The 19692-nt window shown below is 40.0% G+C and overlaps 3 protein-coding genes across 4 annotated transcripts in view; 2 read left to right on the top strand and 1 right to left on the bottom strand.

Moving 5' to 3' along the window:
- Positions 1 to 124: 124 nt before the first annotated feature.
- SRSF12 (serine and arginine rich splicing factor 12) lies at positions 125 to 10947 on the top strand. 2 transcript variants are annotated; one of them, XM_072408628.1, is made up of 5 exons: positions 125 to 305; positions 3382 to 3486; positions 4898 to 5001; positions 5730 to 5853; positions 9821 to 10947. In XM_072408628.1, exons 1-5 carry the CDS (start codon positions 241 to 243, stop codon positions 10152 to 10154), a joined length of 732 nt encoding a protein of 243 aa, XP_072264729.1. In that variant the 5' UTR covers positions 125 to 240; the 3' UTR covers positions 10155 to 10947. The 2 variants fall into 2 exon arrangements, with proteins under 2 accessions (XP_072264729.1, XP_072264730.1); XM_072408629.1 differs by lacking the exon at positions 3382 to 3486 and adding an exon at positions 3570 to 3902 and having other exon boundaries at positions 149 to 305.
- Positions 10948 to 14102: 3155 nt separating this feature from the next.
- Positions 14103 to 19294, bottom strand: PNRC1 (proline rich nuclear receptor coactivator 1). Its single transcript, XM_072408627.1, has 2 exons — positions 18912 to 19294; positions 14103 to 15204 (listed from the first exon to the last, which is right to left on the bottom strand). Exons 1-2 carry the CDS (start codon positions 19119 to 19121, stop codon positions 14752 to 14754), a joined length of 663 nt encoding a protein of 220 aa, XP_072264728.1. The 5' UTR covers positions 19122 to 19294; the 3' UTR covers positions 14103 to 14751.
- RNGTT (RNA guanylyltransferase and 5'-phosphatase) overlaps positions 18534 to 19692 on the top strand; it is a 173987-nt gene continuing 172828 nt past the window's right edge. The window contains exon 1 of the mRNA XM_072408626.1: positions 18534 to 18646. The gene's annotated coding sequence lies outside the window, so the exon portion shown is untranslated. The remainder of the gene's footprint in view (positions 18647 to 19692) is intronic.

Genomic DNA, 19692 nt, shown 5'->3' with positions numbered 1-19692 from the left:
CCAGCTCCAATCAGTAACGTTCAGCGGCAGCTGATAGGTCACATCACAGCCGACAAGCCGCTTCCGGTTCTGCCCCCTTGTCTGGATTCAGCGAAGCGCCATCCTATCAGCGTCCTCCTCCCTGACAATCTGGCGCCCTCCGCCTGCCCACCTAATAAGGACGTAAGGCGACGCTTCACCGGTGGCCGTCTGTAGAGGCGGGGGTTCGTCATTAGTCGTCCCACGGAGCTTCACTGCAGAATGTCTCGCTACTCCAGGCCGCCCAACACTTCTCTCTTCGTCAGGAATGTGGCCGATGCCACCGGGTAGGCTGAGGTCGGTTCCCGTGTGTCTGTATAGGGCGTGTAGCACCCCCCCCCCCAGAGCAGTGTATACCTAGGGAGGATTAGAAGGCCAGGCTCCATTCCAAGGCCTACACATTCCTGGCATAGAAGCCTGGAGCTAAAAACAGAGCTGGAGGATGGTAATACAAAGCAATGATAGCGAGGAGCTGGGTGGGACTTCCAGGGCTCAGCCCTTCTTTTTTTCTGAATTCTGAAATGTGGACAGGGAAAGGTGTAGAAATGTTCAGTATTTGGATGATGCTAGAAGGATATGCCAGTGATAGATTCACAGCGGTGAAATATACCCACTTGTATGCCTCCCTCCCTGGATCTGACCCCTCATCCATCCAGCAGGGAATATTTGCATACAAGCTGGGTATATATCACCTCTGTTTGTCATCCAATATAAAAGTGACCTCATCAAAGCTCCAAATATTCACATCTGTATGTATCATCTTACCTATAATATTGTGTATTTACCCCGTTCTAGCTTTACAGACACATACAGATTTTCATTGCTTGACACAATCATTAACATTTGTATCGGGTAATAACATTCTAGCTGTCCCCCAATGTTGTGATCCATCCTGCTGGAGAATCTCTGCTATTTTCCAGTTTTAGAGGATGCTGGACCTCCAAGCCCTCTCATTCTCTGTGAAAAGAATGCAAGCTATTTGATACTTAAGGCTCTACTTATAAAACAGGAAATCTGTCTCCATAGTGGGAATCAATTACTGCCTTTGACATGGACCCGAAGGATTCCCACAATCCCACAATGTCTGATTCCCTGTTTTATAAATACAGCTCTTAGACTTCAAGGATACCAAAATGTAATCACTGGATCGGTTGGTAATCATTGCAACCATGTAACCATGTGCTGTCTGAAAATGGTTTCCCCAAATGTGCCCAGGAGGTGTGAATTGAATAGTAATGTAGTTCAGATTGCTTGGGGCTCTGTATGTGAATATTATTATTATTCACTTTCTATTTACTATTGCAGTTGCCTTAGACACAGCTTGACCTTTTGGTTTTGGTAACAATACATATAAACTGAGGCCTCTCCTTTTGTATGACTGCATTTGTAGATTGTTTGATTTATATTTTATTCAAGTCAATGAGTGACTGGCCTGGTGCAGATGACCGCTCACTAGGAATAGGATCATCTTACAGGGGTATAATATACGGTACTCGTCTGCCTTCTTGAAGCCACTATTTCAGTGGATATATGATAAGTGCCATTCTGCAGCATTTCTTTCAGCAAGGGTACAGTTCATCCTGCCTGAGCTGTTGAGTGAGTGAAGCAGCTGGTGTCATAAATATTACGATTTATGTATGAAACCCCATTAATCCCAGCCATTACCACTCCAGACATAAAAGTTTTTATTTTTAAGTTATGATATTGTAGTTTTGTGCAAAGTTCTGCATGATGGTAAGATCAGTGATATGAAAATTGTATGAAGAAAATAAACGTCCTGCCTGGCTCCTGATCCTTTCCCATTTTGCTGATTGTATGGGTACCAGACAGGATCTATATATTTATAGAAGCCATTCACTTATGTAAACCATGACTTGGTTTGTGTGTTTTTCTAAATATATAACTTTTCTGATCATTTATTTTTAAGCAGCAGGGCTGTCACTCACTCACTTAGATTGTGACAGTCTGTGGATTCAAGGTTGGCGGCAAATGTAGTTCAATACTGCATATCATTCAGACTAACTTTGGATTGTTGGACCATTACTTAGGGGAATATACCTTGGTGGTCTATACTCAACAATGGATAAAAAAAATGACCAAGCTTCATAATAAATTTTTTCTTTTTGTACAAAGTCTTCACCCAGGTTTTTCTATTACAAGCTTTGCTGTTCTCACATGTATGGTTCCTATTTGCCCCTATTAGGCCTGCAACACACTTGCAAGCTTGTTACTGGGGATAAAAAGCCAGCAACAGGATAGCAAAAAAAACAAAAAAAACACCTGTCTTTAAATAAGTTGCTTCCTTTTCAGGTTTTACAGTGGGAAACTGCTCCCTCACTGATATATATTATACACTGTGCAGGCTGATGTATGGGCACCCTACAAAGAAAACACAGGCTGAAGAACAGTACTGTTTGGTAGGGTATCCAAACACAAGCGTTATAGCATTGAATCAAACATTACAGCATTTTAGTGTTCATCCCCTTCTTGGGCATCACATACATTGGATAGGTTACATAACAAATGTTGGTGAAAAGCTCTTGTGCCACAGTTTAAAATAAGGTGTTGCATTTCAGCTGGAATGTAACCTAACCATGTAGGTAAGTATCATATTTAAAGTGCAAAAATCCATATTAAATTGAACTATAAAAATGTTTAAGATTTGTAATGCCAGAGTAGTAGTTTTCTACAGGTTTGTACAAATCGCACTAGGCAGTGAAGACAACACAGGGACCACTTCCACTATTGGGGATTGTGCTGCTTCCTAGGTATTAACATTTGTAAACTTGTCATAATGAGAATGGAGGATGGTGTTCTTGAAAATGTATTCCAACCCACAAATAATATAAAATGCATGATTTAGTTATTGAATTCTTTTTAGAAGACTGCATCAGGTCTGATGCTGGGCACTGGGATTTGAAAATGTGAGGTGGAATTCCTTTAGATTGTGACTTTAGATAGATGATGCCTGAGCAGAACAAAAATGTCACCATCTTTTTAGAAAAAGTAGGCATTGTCAGGTGGGAAGGTGGTAGTAGAGGGATCTTTGTAAATAACATAAAACACTTGTGTTGCACTTTACTTTGCATGAAAAATATACCTGAATTTATAAATCATTAGACATTCCTAAGCTTGAGGATAAACTCTAAGGGGGTATGTGGTATGTTGGGCAAAGAGTTTGAGAGCCACTGCTTTAGAGATCAGAGACTGTACTAAAGGGGTTTTTTTTTTTGTTTGTTTGTTTTTGGTTTTTTTTTTTGTTTTGTTTTTTAAAGTTATTGTGCAGAATATAGAGAACACAAGGTAGTTTTGTTAAACTGGCACAACAATATCAACCTTGTCTCTCTGCCTTACACACTTCAGGCCGGAGGATTTGCGTCGTGAGTTTGGTCGGTATGGCCCAATAGTAGACGTTTACATTCCTCTTGACTACTACAATCGTCGCCCCAGAGGATTTGCATATATTCAATATCCTTTATGTGCCTGTGTTGATGTTCAGGAGCATGCAGTGCCTACGTCTAATTGTATGTGTATTTATTTCTCTGTCTCAGAAAATGTAAAGCAGTCCACAGTAGCTGGCAAGCACCCCAAGGTTTGAATGAGCCTGGTTAGATAGAGCCAAGCGTAAAGCCCACAGACACCTTTGAAGTTGCAGCTTCAAGGAATAAAGAGGGAGGGTTGAAACAGATAAGAAAGCTGGAAGAGGGAAGGTCTTGCCAAGCACTAAAGACACAGCCTTCTGCAAGCTGAGGGTTCAAATTTCCTACCTTTATGTACAAAGCAAAGTTCGATTTGGTTGATCCTTGTCCAGCTTCACCTTGCAAGCCCAAAAGAGTAAAGTTCAAGATCAAGTCAAATGAGGTAACCACAAAAGTTTCCTTTTTGTATCCTGATTCTCAAATGTGTCTAATTGGTAAAAGTTTATTCCAAATGTGATATTAGATTTTTGTGAAAATTCTAGTTAAAGCAGCAGTAACTACAAGTTTCTAGGGTCTGGTAATCTGCAAGATACTTAAAGCATTACAATTGATCATGAAACATTGCTACATATGGGCTGACCTTGTAGGTTGTTACATACATACTCTTTCATACTGGTTTGCTTTGATTCTGCTAATATATTTTAGGAAAAACAGATTGAGGGAGACACCCTTGTAAACAATGTGATGGGTAGGCATCTTCAAACTAATATATGTTAACACCAGATCAAACTAATATATCTTACCACCAGATCTACCTCAAACATTTACCAAATGGCCAAATGTTCATTTTGGATGGTCTGAACATTTCACATGTATTTACTGACAATTATTTAGTTCACTTTTATTGGCATAGTACAACTTGATGCAGTTATATTTACTATAATTTAAAAGCTTATATAACTACATGGAGACTGAACGTCTGACCATGCAATCATTTTTAAAGTTTCCGGGAACTTGAAAGAACCCTCCTTATGTCAATCATTCAGCAAAATGTTGATACCATTTGATACATAAGCACAACTCTTCAGATTGGTGACCAGTTAATCTTTATAAAGTGTTCTTTACTGGCATATTGGAGTGAAGGTAAAATAAAACATTGTTTTTTACAGTGTTTGGTATGTTGTACAATCTGCTCCATGTTCTAAGTTTGGGAGACCTCTACCATCTTCTTGCATCTGTGGCATTGTAGGACCAATATCTGTACAGTGAGATATATCTATAAAATTCACTTAAAAGACCTCTAATGTTTGTAATCACTGCTGCTTTAAACAGACTTTTAAAAAAAACTTTTGTAAATAATTGGAACTCTTTTAGCTAGCTTGGGTTGCACCTTTTTACAGTTATGGTTTATAAAGCGGTTACATACAGTACACTGCAAAGTCTCCTTAACAGACAGCCAGGTTTGAAGATGTTCGCGATGCTGAAGATGCCCTTTATAATCTTAACAGAAAATGGGTTTGTGGACGACAGATTGAGATACAGTTTGCTCAAGGTGATCGGAAAAGTAAGTACTTCCAGTGTCTGTAGGTGTCTACAGGTCTGATTATTATTACAGTGGATAGTTCTAATAGTACCTGTCTTCTAACCGTGGTTCTTTTTTCTGCAGTTATGGTTTAATCAGCAATGCACTTCAACAAAGCACCCATCAATACATACCAGCTTGTTAGCTGAAATTATATATTTATATTTTATAGAGCCCAAAATATTTTTAGCCTCTAGGATTGTGAATCTCTGTAAAGATGTTCATAGTATGACAGTTATCAGGCAGAATAGATGTATTCCTCACCAGCACACAACAGACATTAGGCTGATGGGATATTGGAGGGCAGGTGTGCAATGCTGCATCTGAATTAATTATACATCCACATGTAATTGTAGCATGATCAATGCAGCTAACAGTAAAATATTTGGATTTAAAACATTTGTGCATATCGTTGCCCGGTTACACCCCCCCCACACCTTTCTTAGACTTCCTTTTATTTTGATGCTGATCCAGTTTTTCAGTGACTTCATGGCACAAGGACTGTTACCACTGATATATAGATGTGTTGTGTTTATTAATTATGACTATCATTTCTTCATGTCCTACCTAAAAATTGGAAACACATTGTCTCATTATAAAAAAAAAACAACACAGGCAAAGTGTAAAATTATCCTCTTAGCTCAGTGGATAGTAGAATAAATATATTAAAGTTCATAGCTAATTAATACATCCAAAATTTTGAAATTTAGCTCCTGTGCAAATGAAATCCAAGGAGAGACATGCTTCTTCCCCATCTGATCGCCGGAGGTCTAGAAGCCACAGTAGAAGACGTACACGCAGTCGAAGCTCCTCTTGGGACCGCAGCAAGAGAAGGTAAGGCAACATGACAGACCCTGGCTTTCAATAGAAGTACTACAGATATCCAGTTTTCTATATTTTTGTTTTATTACTCTGGCTTTTCTGGTCTGATAGTTTGCTTTAGAAAGCTAAGGATTAAGGTTATTGTTTAAATAGAAAAGGAAGGAGAAAGAGCAGAATAGGCTTTAGGGCAAAATAAAAAAAGTATAGTAAAAAGTAAGTAATAAAAGTACAAAGGTTTATTAAACAAAGTTTGTAGTGGTCCTAATATTAACATAGACCAACTGCACTATACAGTACATAAATCATAGGCAATTATGTTAACACAAGTTACATAGTCTCCACTTGTGAGTGGTGATTAGATATCTAGATTATCTCAAAATTTCAGACTTGTTTCGCCAGAAAGGCTTACTCTGGATTGATGGAATCAGAAACATAGGAGACTAATACAAAAGCTAATAACACAAGAGAAACAAATAAAAATCATATACATACACTGTGCCATTGTTTTTTGTATATTAAACAATCAAAGTGAAAGCACATCAATTATATAAGGGTCACACAATAGTAACAAACTACTTACAGATTGTGATTGGCTAAAATCAAAGGAGGTATCGAGGAAATGTCCACATTTAGATACCTCAAGAAAAAGTATTCTGGTGGTAAGAGAAATGAACAATGTCAATTTATGTTATGGGTAAAGGTATATAGAGATTGACATTACATATATAGGTAAAATTACTTTGAAGACTGTGGTCAATTGAAATTGTGTTCAGTGGTAATGGTTATATTAGTTGACTGGGTATTAGTTGATAGAGATGTATAAAAGAAAATAGTTATCAGTGTTCTCCCCAGAAATATTTTTCAGCCGGGTGGTAAAAAAGGGGTGTGGCAAAACACGGCAAATTTAGTGCTCCCAGTTGTTTATGCCATGGGTAGCCAGTAACCTCTTATTGTTTCAGTGTTCTACCTTCTCCTAATTATTTGTTACAACTTTGTAATGCCTGCCCCGTTAGTATATCTAATTTTTATATTCTATGTATTTTGCCACAACTGTTCTATGCCATGTATTGTGACCCAACTTACTAGTGTTCTAAGTTTTAAGAGTGTATTCCTTTGTAGTAGTGTAATAGTATAATGAATGTGGTGTAACTAGTTAGGCTTAGCTCATATTAGCAGCAAAGAACATTTACTCTTCTGAGTGACTTTGGCAACTGCTAGGCCCCTAGGATTGGTAACAGGTGGTAAGTGCTGGGCATCTAGGATTGGTAACAGGTGGTAAGTGCTAGGCCCCTAGGATTGGTAACAGGTGGTAAGTGCTGGGCATCTAGGATTGGTAACAGGTGGTAAGTGCTGGGCACCTAGGATTGGTAACAGGTGGTAAGTGCTGGGCTGCTAGGATTGTTAACAGGAGGTAAGTGCTGGGCGCCTAGGATTGGTAACAGGCGGTAAGTGCTGGGCTTTTTCAGAGCTAGAAGTTTTTTAAGCAGCAGTGGTTTCTGGTGTGAGGAATGGACAAATGTAACCTTACTGCCAGTGTGAATTCAGCCTTACTTCAGATGTGCTCCTGTGTCTATATTTAGTTAAAGTGAACTTTTGTGAAAACATTTTTTTTCACTTGATTCTCTTACAAAATTAGCCCAGCAGGCCCATGCTGGCCCAGCTTCCACCTTCTCTCTAATGCTCACTTGTACGTCCAATGCTGCCTTGTACTGCGCATGCATTAGATTTAACACTTTGTTTTTACATTACAAGAAAGCCTCTGAAGGTGCATGCACACAAGGAGCAGTGCAGGGCCTCTTGGGATATGTGACACAAATGTATATGTAACATGTGATATGTGACCTTTCTAAAATGTAATTACTATGGCATTATGAGAACATAATTCTCTACCTAGCAAAATGTGCTGCCTGCTCTGTTACACATATCTGTCTGCATCTTACCTCAAACCCCAATTTCTCCAGAATTAGGAGGTGCAGGGAAACCAAAATATAGGTGGAAGTGGGAGACACGTGTGGCGATCACCTTTCATCACCATGGCATCATTACAACATTAAAAAAAAAAAAAAACTGTCCATCAAAATGCACTTCCTTGTTACACATGACTGTAACCTTCCGGTACCTGAACCTCAATAAAATTTAGTGGGCAAAGTTCATTTTCTAATGATGCCACAGTGATGAAGTTTTAGGGGATATTAGTCACAGATGTTCCCCACCTGTACCTATATTTTTGGTTTCTTACACCTCCCCATTCCCCAATTGAAGTTCAGAATGTTAGTTAAGTGGACAGGAATGTGTAACAGGGCAGGGGGAGACCTATCTTAATGGGCAGAGTGTTTTATGTTCTAATGATGCTGTAGTAATGAGGTTGCAGGGGGAGAATGTGCCCGCCACTTGCACCCATATTTTCAGTTTTGTACCCCCCCACCTCAGAAATTGGTGTACAAAGAAGAGAAGCAGACAGTAGTTTTATAGGTATAGATTTGTGACAGGTAGGTATATATTTAGGGGCTCCACCCCAATGCTCCTTGCTATGTTAGTGGCTCCTCAATTTGCACTTTCAATTTAGGACTCCTAGTTGCACTTTCACAGCAACCCCAAAGTTCAATTTTCATAACTTTTTACATTTGTGACCCCCATACCTTGAAATTCTTTAAAGCTGGGGGGCTGGAATTGTAATACCCAGTATCTATGAGGGTCCCCTGTACACCCTGAAAATTACAGGTCATTGTGACATACATATTATGAGATATGGAGGTTTGTACACACAGCTGTGAGGATGCAGAATTCACATGCAGAGCTAGAGGTGGATATGCAATGGGGGCAGGGCTGCCTGTGTCTCCTTTACATGAAGGCTGAAGTGTGTGTGCTCACCTCTCATAGCAGCAATCCTCTGAACAGATGGCACAGAGCAGCCTCACTGAGATCCGAGGATGAGAGCTGCCGAGAGCTGGGCGGGGTATTCAAATCAGCTGGGCGGAGCAACCGGCTAAAAAACTCTGGGGAGAACTATGGTTAAAAAATATTTAAAAAGTATAGTAAAGATGATCAATTTCCAGCATAGGATAGTTAATACCTTTAATATGTTTGGCTACTTGTATATTGGTACGTCCTTCAAAGGTGTGAACTTTCTTTCTCGACTATACTCAACGCAGGTCTTATTGTTAGTTCTATAGGGTGTGAGGGTAAAAAAATAATTTCTAAGGGGGATTTTAAATAAGTCAACCTTCAATTAATAGTATCAATTTTATTGAGCATACCTTAGTTAGCTATACTATAAGGTATTAATGCAATATTCTATTTAGTATAACAAGTGGATGCAGATCCAGGGAATGAAGCATTTTGTTAATTATAAAAGGGTTATTTAGGACAAAGAAAATGTACTAACAAGGTACAGCATGTTGCAGTCGCATGTAGTTTATTGATTGGTTCAAGTAAATAGGCTGTATATACAATAATATTTAAATCCCAATTAACAGCATACTTGGCTGGCATTGGCTATCGTTTGTGACTGCTCCATTTTATAAAGCTGCATGTTCAAAGCCCAAAGTGTTTATTACTTTTTTAAAACCCAGTCTTGAGGGTAATTGCCTATTCTCGGAGCTCAGTACAAAAAAAATATCTCTATAGGATGACTGAACTGTAACTTTATTTTACCCAAGCTCAGTTTTTAGTTGTCCTGACTGGATGAACCTACCTCCAGAGATCTTTCCTACTTCTGTGCCAACCCACTTTTTTGTATGGTGTTCCAACCCATATTCATCTTTGTGTTCCTCATATATTTACTGTAACATAAAACCATTTAACTGGAGAGGTAAATGGGGGTTCTAAAGTATTGGCTGCAGCAGGTGTACCGATATCTAATTACAGAGATTTCCCCTAGACGGCCTAAACACCCAGCAAACACGGGAAACTAGAAAGCTAAACATGTGAATACCAAACCACAATATACTAAAAGTTGTGTTGTTGTTTTACTCTTTAGGGCAAAGCACAGAAGGCATTCATATAGCCATTCAAAATCCCGTTCCAAGTCGCCTGTAAGACGTTCACGATCACCCCAAAGACATTCTATCTCAAGAGGACGGTCTAGATCAGCAGAGAAATCACCATCTGGCTCTCCACCAAAGCAGTCTGGATCAAAATCGCGATCTGGCCAACGACATTCTGGTTCTGCAAAATCTCGTTCAAAGTCTCCCCGTCATAGACACTCCAATTCTAACTCGCATAGGAATGTAACCCAACGCTCCCGTTCAAGATCTAGGTCACGGGGATACAGAGGAAAGAGCAGCCGACAATCTGGTTCTGATGAAGATTAATGTCTTCACCTAAGCAACTTGCCACAAGCAGAACAGGCAAAGCATTTAAATGATTTGCATATTTTTTGTCTTCTCATGAAAACTTCCCGAGAAGAAAATTCTCAATACTCTAGATAAACACAACTTCAAGAAAGAGTGGAAGATTTTCTTTTAAACTAAAGCAGTATTCATATTGCCTCAATTGTGTGTGTTTTTCCCTCTTCTGTTATATCAGAATAACCCTTGATTGCAAACTTTTTTATAAATGACTTCTACATTTAGAATCCCCTCTAAAATGATTTCAAGAAAGGATAAAGTTTGATCTGTGCAGAGTTTTATCTGCATTGCAGCCCGACTTTAGGATGCTGCAGCAGATTCAACCCTGACTTGTTTGTTTCTTTCCTACTTTAAAAAAAATATTCATATGGTACATGTAGGGTGTGCAATCTATATTTTGACATTGTTTTAGAAGGCCACAGATTTCACTTTGGTCTGATTCTCTTTATATTGTATGTAACAGAATACCCTTTTGATAAACCAACAGACAATGTCTATAACAGAGTGTTTACATGATTGCATATTTTCATCTTTAGAAGTTCCTAAACATTTAAGGTGTGTAAACGGTCATATCTATGTACAATTTTTTTGTTATAAAACATCTTTGATAGATTAGCAGATGTATGCATGTTTTATTTTATATATAAATATATATATACACATACATGTTTAGCAAATTTATATTGTCCAATTTCTGTGTTTTTCACTTTTTGTCCCAACTTTTTTGTGTAGCATTTTTAATAAATAGTGCACCTATTGCAATATGTTTTCTTACCAAACATTTAGTAATAACTAGCTGCTTACCCAGTGTTGCCAGGGTATTTATTTATTGCAATCATATATTATAGCTAAAAAAAAAGTATGTAAAAATATAAGAAAAAGGCACACTTTGCTGAGCAACACACTGCACACACACACTGCACACACACGCGTCTCGGTCATATGTAAAGCAAGTTTGGTTGAAATGTCTCCAAGCGTTTCCTAGTGATGACATACACCCAAATATAGCTCTGTCATATAGCACAGTGCTGTACAAAGATCAACCAGTGCACTCAAGAGTCTGTCATATGTCTAGCAAGTTTGGTTGAAATGTCTCAGGCGTTTTGGAGTGCTGGTGGAACATATATATACACACGCATACCAGTGGACTAATGTGTAAGTTGAGCCTACTCTGGGAAATGGCACATTATGTTATATCTTGCCCTGACAACAGTGCTCAACCCAGAATTTTTTTTTAGCTGGGTGGGAAGAAATTGTAGGTGGTTGGTGGCCCCTGTACTGTGACCAAACTCATCAGTAACCACCCAAAATCAGCCTGGTGGTTGCTGAAAAGGGCTCGGTGGTGCACTCGGGCACAATGTATTTTCTGTAGTTTCTCCACTTCCCTTTGTGTTTAGCTTGCTTCTCATACCCTGTCTGGGTAGCACAACTCTTGCTGTACATAGGAACAATTCCTGCCATCGAGGCTTGGGTTACAGATGAAGGTTCTGTTGTATTGCCCCAATATAGTTGCTTCTTGATTTACAAACCTGGGATAAGCCTTACTAATGTTGGCTATTGTTTAAAAGTACAGTGGGATCTATACTATTGTGGTAGAATATGAGAACCAAGTTAACTTTACAGGAGGAAAAAAAAATGGCAAATCTCAATAAATATATAAGCTTAATTCATAACTCAATGCATTAAGTGAACTTTTAGTAAGTTCATAATTATGCATTAAACATTTCTTATATTCCCCTGTATACCAATGTATGTTTTTCTAAATCTCCGCCTATAATCATAAACATCCCTATTTGAGCTCCAAGCAAATGACTTCCCTATACTGAGATGTCATCAATGATCTACAGCAGGGTGTCAAACTCAAATACAAAGAGGTCTAAGAAACTTAGACCATGTCATGGGCCAAACATGAAATTTATTGAAAAAACAATAAGAAGAAACAAGAACACATAAGAAGAGCATGCAGTGGATTGATCTAAAATAGATCATTCCCACTGCATATTATTGCATGCTCTTCTCATGTTTTTTTTTTTGTTCTTATTGAGATTAATTGTTTTACTTTTATTGAGCTTACCTGTTAGTATAAACTCTGCGGGGTCCACGCATAGACTGCTGTTCAATAGACAGGAGTGATGCTGCTGCTACTACTACAATTCCCAAAATCATTTGTGTCTATAAAATGCAGGGACACATTGGCAGAAAGGCCGCTTAGTCTAGAGACACGCGTGATGCCGGTAATTGTAGTAGGGGCATTGTACTCGTGTCTATAGAACAGCAGCTTAATATGAATTGCAGCTGGCCTGCCGTTACTATGGATTGCAGTAGCGGCAGGCCAGCTGCAATTTATATTAGGAATTATTTTGAGGGCCAAAAAAAAAAAGCATGTTTCCCGGGCCAGATTGGGCCCGCTGGCCAGAGTTTGACACCCCTAATCTACAGGCAAGGGTGAAATTTCTTCAATCTCTGTCCCCATCTAAAATTCATCATTGTAACTTTGTAGCAAATCACTGTTAGAAAGGCTGCAGCAGGGTCTGATTTGTGTCAAATGTGTACATAATCTACATTATTTTGTTACCTGTCATCAGGAAGTAGATGCTGAACAAAGATGGTTTAGTCCTTCAGAACAGGGAACGAAGACATGAGCATGGAGAGAGTCCAGGCTCACCCCATGATATTCAGTCTAGCAGGGTGTTTTATTATTAGTAAGACCAAAGATAACTGGACTTGGTAGGTGCAAGAAGACCACCTGTGAAAAGACTTATATCCTCATACACTAGCACACAACGTTCTGGTAGTATAATGGGGCTATCCCAGGGCTGCCCTAGTTTGCCAGTGTTAAATCCTCCAATGCAGCAGGAGAACCAAAAAGTTTGACTTACTGTGCCCTTCAATAGAGGAGAAACATATCTGTTATACCTGCAGCATTTATCACTTCCTGTGAAATAAACCTGAAGAAAATGTTATTTTTCTTGTGAAAATTGCCTTTATCAACCTTCCTAACATAGGGGAACCCTTGAAATGACTTATGGATCCCCCTGCTATACTTGCTACATGCACGGCCCACTGTACATTAGTGCAGTGGTTGCCAACCTTTTCAGTCCAGCGGACCACTAAAATTGCTGGCTCCTGACTGCGTGAGCGGGGAGCCAGGTGTCAGTCAAAGGGGGGCCCTCCCCCAAAGCATGTCATCATGACATAACCACACCCACTCCCCCATCACAGATCTGAGCCTGCAATGGGAGAGTGGGTGGGTTGTGTCAAGGGACACGGCCCGCCCACTTTCCTTAGCCTGGGATTTGTACAGGGAACATCGTCCACGGCTCTGGCCGGTGCGCCCCGCCAACAGGTCCCTCTCCTGTCCCCGCTCGGGGGCCACGGGTCAGAGCCCCTGACCACCAGTTGGCGACCACTTCATTAGTGTAGTGGACAGTGGGAAAAATGTCACCCTTAGTTCAGGTAATACCAATGATCTTTTTGGCTAAGAGGCATAAATTGCTCATTGTTCAAGGAACCCCCTAGCAACTTCTGGAGGAACCCTGGTTGAGAAATGCAGTACCAATCTGATAATCACCCCCATGTAATTGGGACGTTTAAAATCCAGGAAAAGACTACTATACTATAATGTATTTTTGTTTTGGGGTTCAAAAACACTAACTATCCTGTCCTCATAAAGGTTGCACCATTTGATCATCTGGGATAATTGGGGTATTAGTAGTAAGCATTTTCTTATCTTTTGGTGCAAAAATGTACCAGCGGTATAAATACTATGCAATATCAGAATAAACAAGAACTTCTGAACTCCTTATACATATACTCTAGGTCAGTAACCTAATCCAGAAAGCTGGCATCTTCTTCAGGCTGTTGCTACATTTATCTGTATACCACATTAGAAGAAAGAAAAGACAGAACACATTTTGGGGAGGCCAAATTAGTTTATTTATTTTGATATATGCCAATTCATTTTAGGTTGGGAACATTTAATTTTTTTTTCTTCTGCATTTGATTTTACAAACGTCAATGTACATACAATTTTCACTGTGCTAAAAGACAGTGGATACTTTCATCGGAAATTCATGCTGTAAACATTGTTTTACAGACAGTTGCAGAAATCATACAACTACTAAATGCCATGGATTTAGCAGCTAAAAAGATGTTATAAAATGTTAAAATTAAAAAAAAGGAATCTTTTTAGGATTGGAACAATATACATTTCTTAGGGATGTGTACATTACAGAAGTTTTCAAATGGGAGACTATCAGGTTTTGTTTCACGGCACAGAAGCATTTTCACTTTACATAAAAAACACATAGCTTGTGTAAGGTCAAAATACATCCTTTTATAACAAAACTAAATTTACTTGTAGTATAAACAATGATATACACATATTACACTGTGTACACTATTTACACAACCATACAAAATATAATACTAGACTTTTGTACAGAAATGTAAAATGCAAGTCCCATAAATGTTCTTGCAAGGGAAAAAAAAGCTTGCAAAATGCTGGGCATAGTAGTACAATTGGCAAGAGTACAGAAAGGTGATCAGGTAGGTGGGATGATTACAACTGGACTTTCAGCAGGGTTTTCAGGTGGTAAGTCATCAGCTCCTTACACTGATCGGAATGTTGAATAGTCATGTCCATCCAGTGACTTGGAGGCTTTGGAAGGACACTCGGGGATGGCGGGTCGCTAAACTTTGCTCCTGCATAATTGATTTCTTTGTCATTGTTAGTGCAAATTTCTTTCTTTAATTTAATGTTCTGGACATTTTCAGCACTTGTTAGGGGTTTCTTATCAGTTTTTTGAACTGCGCTGTTGCCAAGCTCAGAATCAGTTTGAAGCCTTTCCATTTTTCGTGGGGAATTGGTCTTAGTATGCTGAACATTACATTTGTTCTTTTGTTTGTGAATATTCCATTGTTCACAACGATGAGATGTTGGGCCATGTGTTGTCGTGCTGTTCTTTTCAGATTTGACACTCTTCTTTTCAGGCTTTACTTTTGTCATTAACCCCTATTTAAAAATAAATTATTAAATATTAATGATCAAATATAAATCATAGCTGTAAATAGTAGTAATGAATTTCAGTCTGGGCAAATGCTTAAAATAATTATACATTCATATATATATATATTACTGAAAATCTAATAACATAGCCATGCAGCAAATCTCTTAAAGGGATGCCGGCAAAAACATATTTCAGCAAAAGAAATAAATCAACCTAAATGGCATCAAGCAGCCTATGCAGTCAATTAACCATGAATGTCAGACATATCAACACTCCTGGAAATGTAAAAAATAAAATCATTAATAGAACTAAAATACCCCCCCAGGACAAAATTTATTTATCAGTAAAATGTATTTTATTTGAAAAAAAAAATAAAAGGTAGTGGTATAAATAAGCTGTCACTGTCAGGTAAGAATGTATGTGGTGTGCATTTTGTTTTAACTCAGAAACAAAGCATAAGGCTCTGTACACACGTCAGATGATTCTTCTCTGATAATTGCCACAGAGTTAGTATTGGGCGAGAATCTAGCGTGTGTCCAGCGCTCGTCTGATGTCGTCCATGGATCCATCGTAGCAGATCCACAAACAATCGTAATACAAGTGAAGAGGGGAAGAGCGCAGAAGGGTGCCGTTCCATGTTTCCCCCCCTTTCGCTCTCCATAGAGCAGAACAGCCTTGTATGTACAGCACTCGTTCAGTCTTTTGTTGTTGTGAAGGACAATTATTGAACGTGTGTACGCACCCTTAGGGTTTTGATGAGATCTTTCAAGCTAACTTTCTTTTAAACGTCCCCCAATAGCCACAACGGATATATATATATATATATATATATATATAGACAGTGTGCATCAAATGCCTTTGTAAACCTCTGTTACCCCATAAGAAAAGTAGTAACACCCGGGCATATAGTATATGCAGAGCAGAAGACACAAAAGTCACCCTGCATGGATATATAGAGAAAGTGATTGGTCTGAATAAATGAAGCTTCAGCACAAAGGCAAATGTTTCAGTCCAAATTAACATATAGATCTAGAAGAATGTGATAAACCACTCAAAGATACTTAAGAACATACATGCCTCCTGTAATTAGAGATTTGTGTCATAATGTTCAGATTTTTCAGCTCAGCAGTTTTTTTACCTTATGAAAAATCGTCACCAAACTATGATATATATTTTAAAAGAGCAATGAAAGGTTAGTGTGCTGATTATGTTTTCTTGCAGCCGCTGGTGCTTGCCCTGGTGTCACAAAGGGGAAGATGAGAAAAGTCTCCCCAGAGAGATTAAAGACAGAAATAAACAACTGACCAATCTTAATTCCATCTCAGTCTCTCCAAAACCATTAGGCATTTTTTTTTCTCTTTTAAAAATAGTGAAAGTAGAAAATGTTTAAAACAGCCCTGTCCCTGTTGGGTAATGCCTTTTGTGTAGATATAGATCACCACTGTGTGAGACCCATGCCAAAATAAGATCATTCTAAATACTGCAAACCCTTGGGAACAGACAGATCAGATTAGTGATGAAACAAGCTGCAAAATCTTGTCTCTGTCTGATGGAAGCATTGACAGCCGAGCTCAGCTGTGCCCACTGTTACGCCTCTCTAAAAGACAAAGCGCTTATACAAGCGGCTGCCCATGGAGGATATGAAGGTGCTGCAGCTGTTGTTAAATGCCATAGATCAAGTTTCTTTTTTTACTAATAGAAAAACAAGGATCCAATTGTTTGCTATGGACAAGTTTTATCCAGAAAGGTTTTGTTTTCCTTTCTGGTGACAGAGAAGTCCTAAAGCAGAACTATACATTAAAAATGAAAGCAATTAGTCAAGTGGGTTGTTTAGAACAGATGGGATTGGCCTGAACCCAGAGGAAGATGGTGGTGCTGGGGCCAGAACGAGAGGTGACTGTACTTAAAAGTGCAAACATGCAGAAAAGTTTATTTTATTCCAGAAGAGACATTGCCTGTCCTGTCTGCCATAAACAACCTCCATGCTCATATTATTTTGGTTTTGCTTTGAAGAAAAACAATCTCAACACAGACTAGGCAACTTTTTTTTTTTTTTTTTACCACCCTTCTATACAGTGTTTCAACGTTTGCATTGTCTTTGTAATATTCCCCAATTGTCCAGTGTCCCTATAATGTGACCCAACATTTCAGTAACCACCCCAAAAACAGCTGAGTGGTAACTAAAGAATGCGGGGTGGTGGACCCAGCTATAGGAGAATGAGGAGAACACTGCTAGAAGTAGATTAATAACATAAATTTGCCTTACTCCTCACTCCCACAGGCTTCCAATCCTTTTCATGTAATCCGCCCACCAAAGTCTTGCTGATAGCATTGTTGCCCAGGTGGTCTCAGCTCTGACAGCATCCAATACAATGCATCATACAGGACAAAGCCAAGGGCCAACCCACATTTCAATGTCAGTGTAGTGCTGGCTGCCAGGGGACAAGGTTAGTTTACCTCCTCTTTAAACCTGCTCAAAAAACAGACCGGGTAGAAGCAGCCACTGCAGGGGTAAATGTTCAGCTTTAAGGACTGTAAAAAGTTGGAAGACAGCTAAGTCATCAGACAAGTTTACCCTAAGAATACAAATTATATGAGTGTCAGGGGGCCACAAGAGTACTACCCTGTTCCCTGCTAGTAGCTGGGACTCTCCTCCACCAAGTAGGTGGGTGAACCCTGACCATCCTTGCACACAAAGGACTTCAGGTCCCGCACAGTACCCGGTCACATAACTATGATTGGGAATATCAGAGCTGGCAGTCCTGCGTGGGGGAGGGGTCAGGAAAACACAGAGCATGGAATAGCCAAAACCCCTACAGCGCTAAAGAAAAAAGGAATGATGTATAACCCCAGAAATACAACACTGCCAGGAGTGAGAAAATAAATGAAAAAAACTATGTAGACAAAAAGAATAAAGGAACCACACAATTGAATATTGTTACGTCTTTAATATATTTACCAACTACAAGTTTGAAGAGTTTTAGTGTGGGGTCGTGTACCACTGGAGAAAATTCCTTCACTTCCTGCGCCAGTAATGCAACAGAAAGTCAGAGATATCTCCCAAAGTGAAGGTCATTGCCTTCTTATTAGTGAATCTTCCTAAAGGGGAAACAAAAAAAAAAACCTGGCCAGTCTCTATCCAAAAGTAAGACAGAGGAGGGAGCAGCTTTATATTTAGCAGACTTCCCTCTTCCCAGCACTGGATTATAGGTGGGACGTTGTTGTCTTCATTATAGTTACCTTCCTGTGTGCCGTCACATCCAGCACCTCCATCACTGTATTTACCTAAATCTAATATTCCAGGCTGTAGGTGGATCCTTCACCGGATTCCAGTGATATAGATGGGGCCTCGCTTATATACTACACAGCATGACAAATTAACCCTCGCAGGGCCTGAGGGCTGGCCAAAGTAGTGCTGAGTGCTATTATAGTATATAGGACACATAGGTGAGTATATACCTGTCACCAGGTGTACCTAGCCCCATGACACATACCTGTCACCAGGTGCACCTACCCCCATGACACATACCTGTCACCAGATGCACCTACCCCCATGACACATACCTGTCACCAAGTGCACCTACCCCCATGACACGTACCTGTCACCAGGTGCACCTACCCCCATGTCACATACCTGTCACCAGCTGCACTTAGCCCATGACACATACCTGTCACCAGGTGTACCTCTACCCCCATGTCACATGACACTTACCTCTCTCCGTAGCTGCCTATACTGAGCCGCCCTCTGGGGCTCGGCGGGCCCCCCGCTGGCCGCATTCTCTGCTGAGCGCTTCTGCTGGTGATGCAGCCGGGTAGGGAAGGGGGTCGCTCGGACTTTATTCTTCCCCCCCTTTCTCCGGCCGCTGCTGCGGGCTCTGCACACACCTCCCCCGGGCCTCCGTCCTCCTCCAGGCTCCGACATGACGGTCACCAAGTGAACGAAGCCACACGGCGCCAAATCAACGTCGGACCCAGATTAGCGGCTTCACAGTCCTGTTGGAGACAACCTGACAGCTTCCAGGATGTCAGCGACACAAAGCTACTCTGCATCCAATTGTCAGCACAGAAAATGGCGGCCGCACCTGCCCCGCCCCCTAACTCTATGTTGTGTTTGGATGGCCGCCGCGCGCTCCCGACGCTCCTCGCGCGCTCACGTGCAGCTTGTTTTGGTTGTGTAGAAGAGAGCTTTGTGGTGGAAGTTGTGTGTTTTGTGTGTGAGAGTTGTACTGTATGTGCTTTGTCCTCACACTGAGAGGGACAGACCTTTTATAACCCTTTACATCGTGCTCTGTCTCCAGATTTGTGCATTGTGGGTAGGAGAACTCGAATTTGGATGGCGCTGGGTTGGTTGTGATTGACATAACATTTGCCCAAAATTAGGGCAGAACCCCTTTGATGTCAACAGGTCCAAATTTTGCTAATAAATTTTTATTTTGTTTTTATGTCCCCAGAAGTAAGTCAATCATTTCATCCTGTAATGTTAAAGTGAAAAT

The sequence above is a fragment of the Pyxicephalus adspersus genome, chromosome 4, assembly GCF_032062135.1.
Source record: "Pyxicephalus adspersus chromosome 4, UCB_Pads_2.0, whole genome shotgun sequence".
Lineage (NCBI taxonomy): Eukaryota > Metazoa > Chordata > Amphibia > Anura > Pyxicephalidae > Pyxicephalus > Pyxicephalus adspersus.
This window is presented reverse-complemented; position numbering and strand designations above follow the sequence as displayed.

What these genes read in the sequence shown, in the direction of transcription:
- PNRC1 (XM_072408627.1), bottom strand. Translation starts at nt 19,121, where the DNA reads ATGTCGGAGCCTGGAGGAGGACGGAGGCCCGGGGGAGGTGTGTGCAGA. An exon ending in ATAGGCAGCTACGGAGAGAG is followed by an intron (nt 15,205 to 18,911) that starts GTAAGTGTCATG and finishes ATTTTTAAATAG; the next exon opens with GGGTTAATGACAAAAGTAAA.
- SRSF12 (XM_072408628.1), top strand. Translation starts at nt 241, where the DNA reads ATGTCTCGCTACTCCAGGCCGCCCAACACTTCTCTCTTCGTCAGGAAT. An exon ending in AATGTGGCCGATGCCACCGG is followed by an intron (nt 306 to 3,381) that starts GTAGGCTGAGGT and finishes TACACACTTCAG; the next exon opens with GCCGGAGGATTTGCGTCGTG. An exon ending in TGGGACCGCAGCAAGAGAAG is followed by an intron (nt 5,854 to 9,820) that starts GTAAGGCAACAT and finishes TTTACTCTTTAG; the next exon opens with GGCAAAGCACAGAAGGCATT.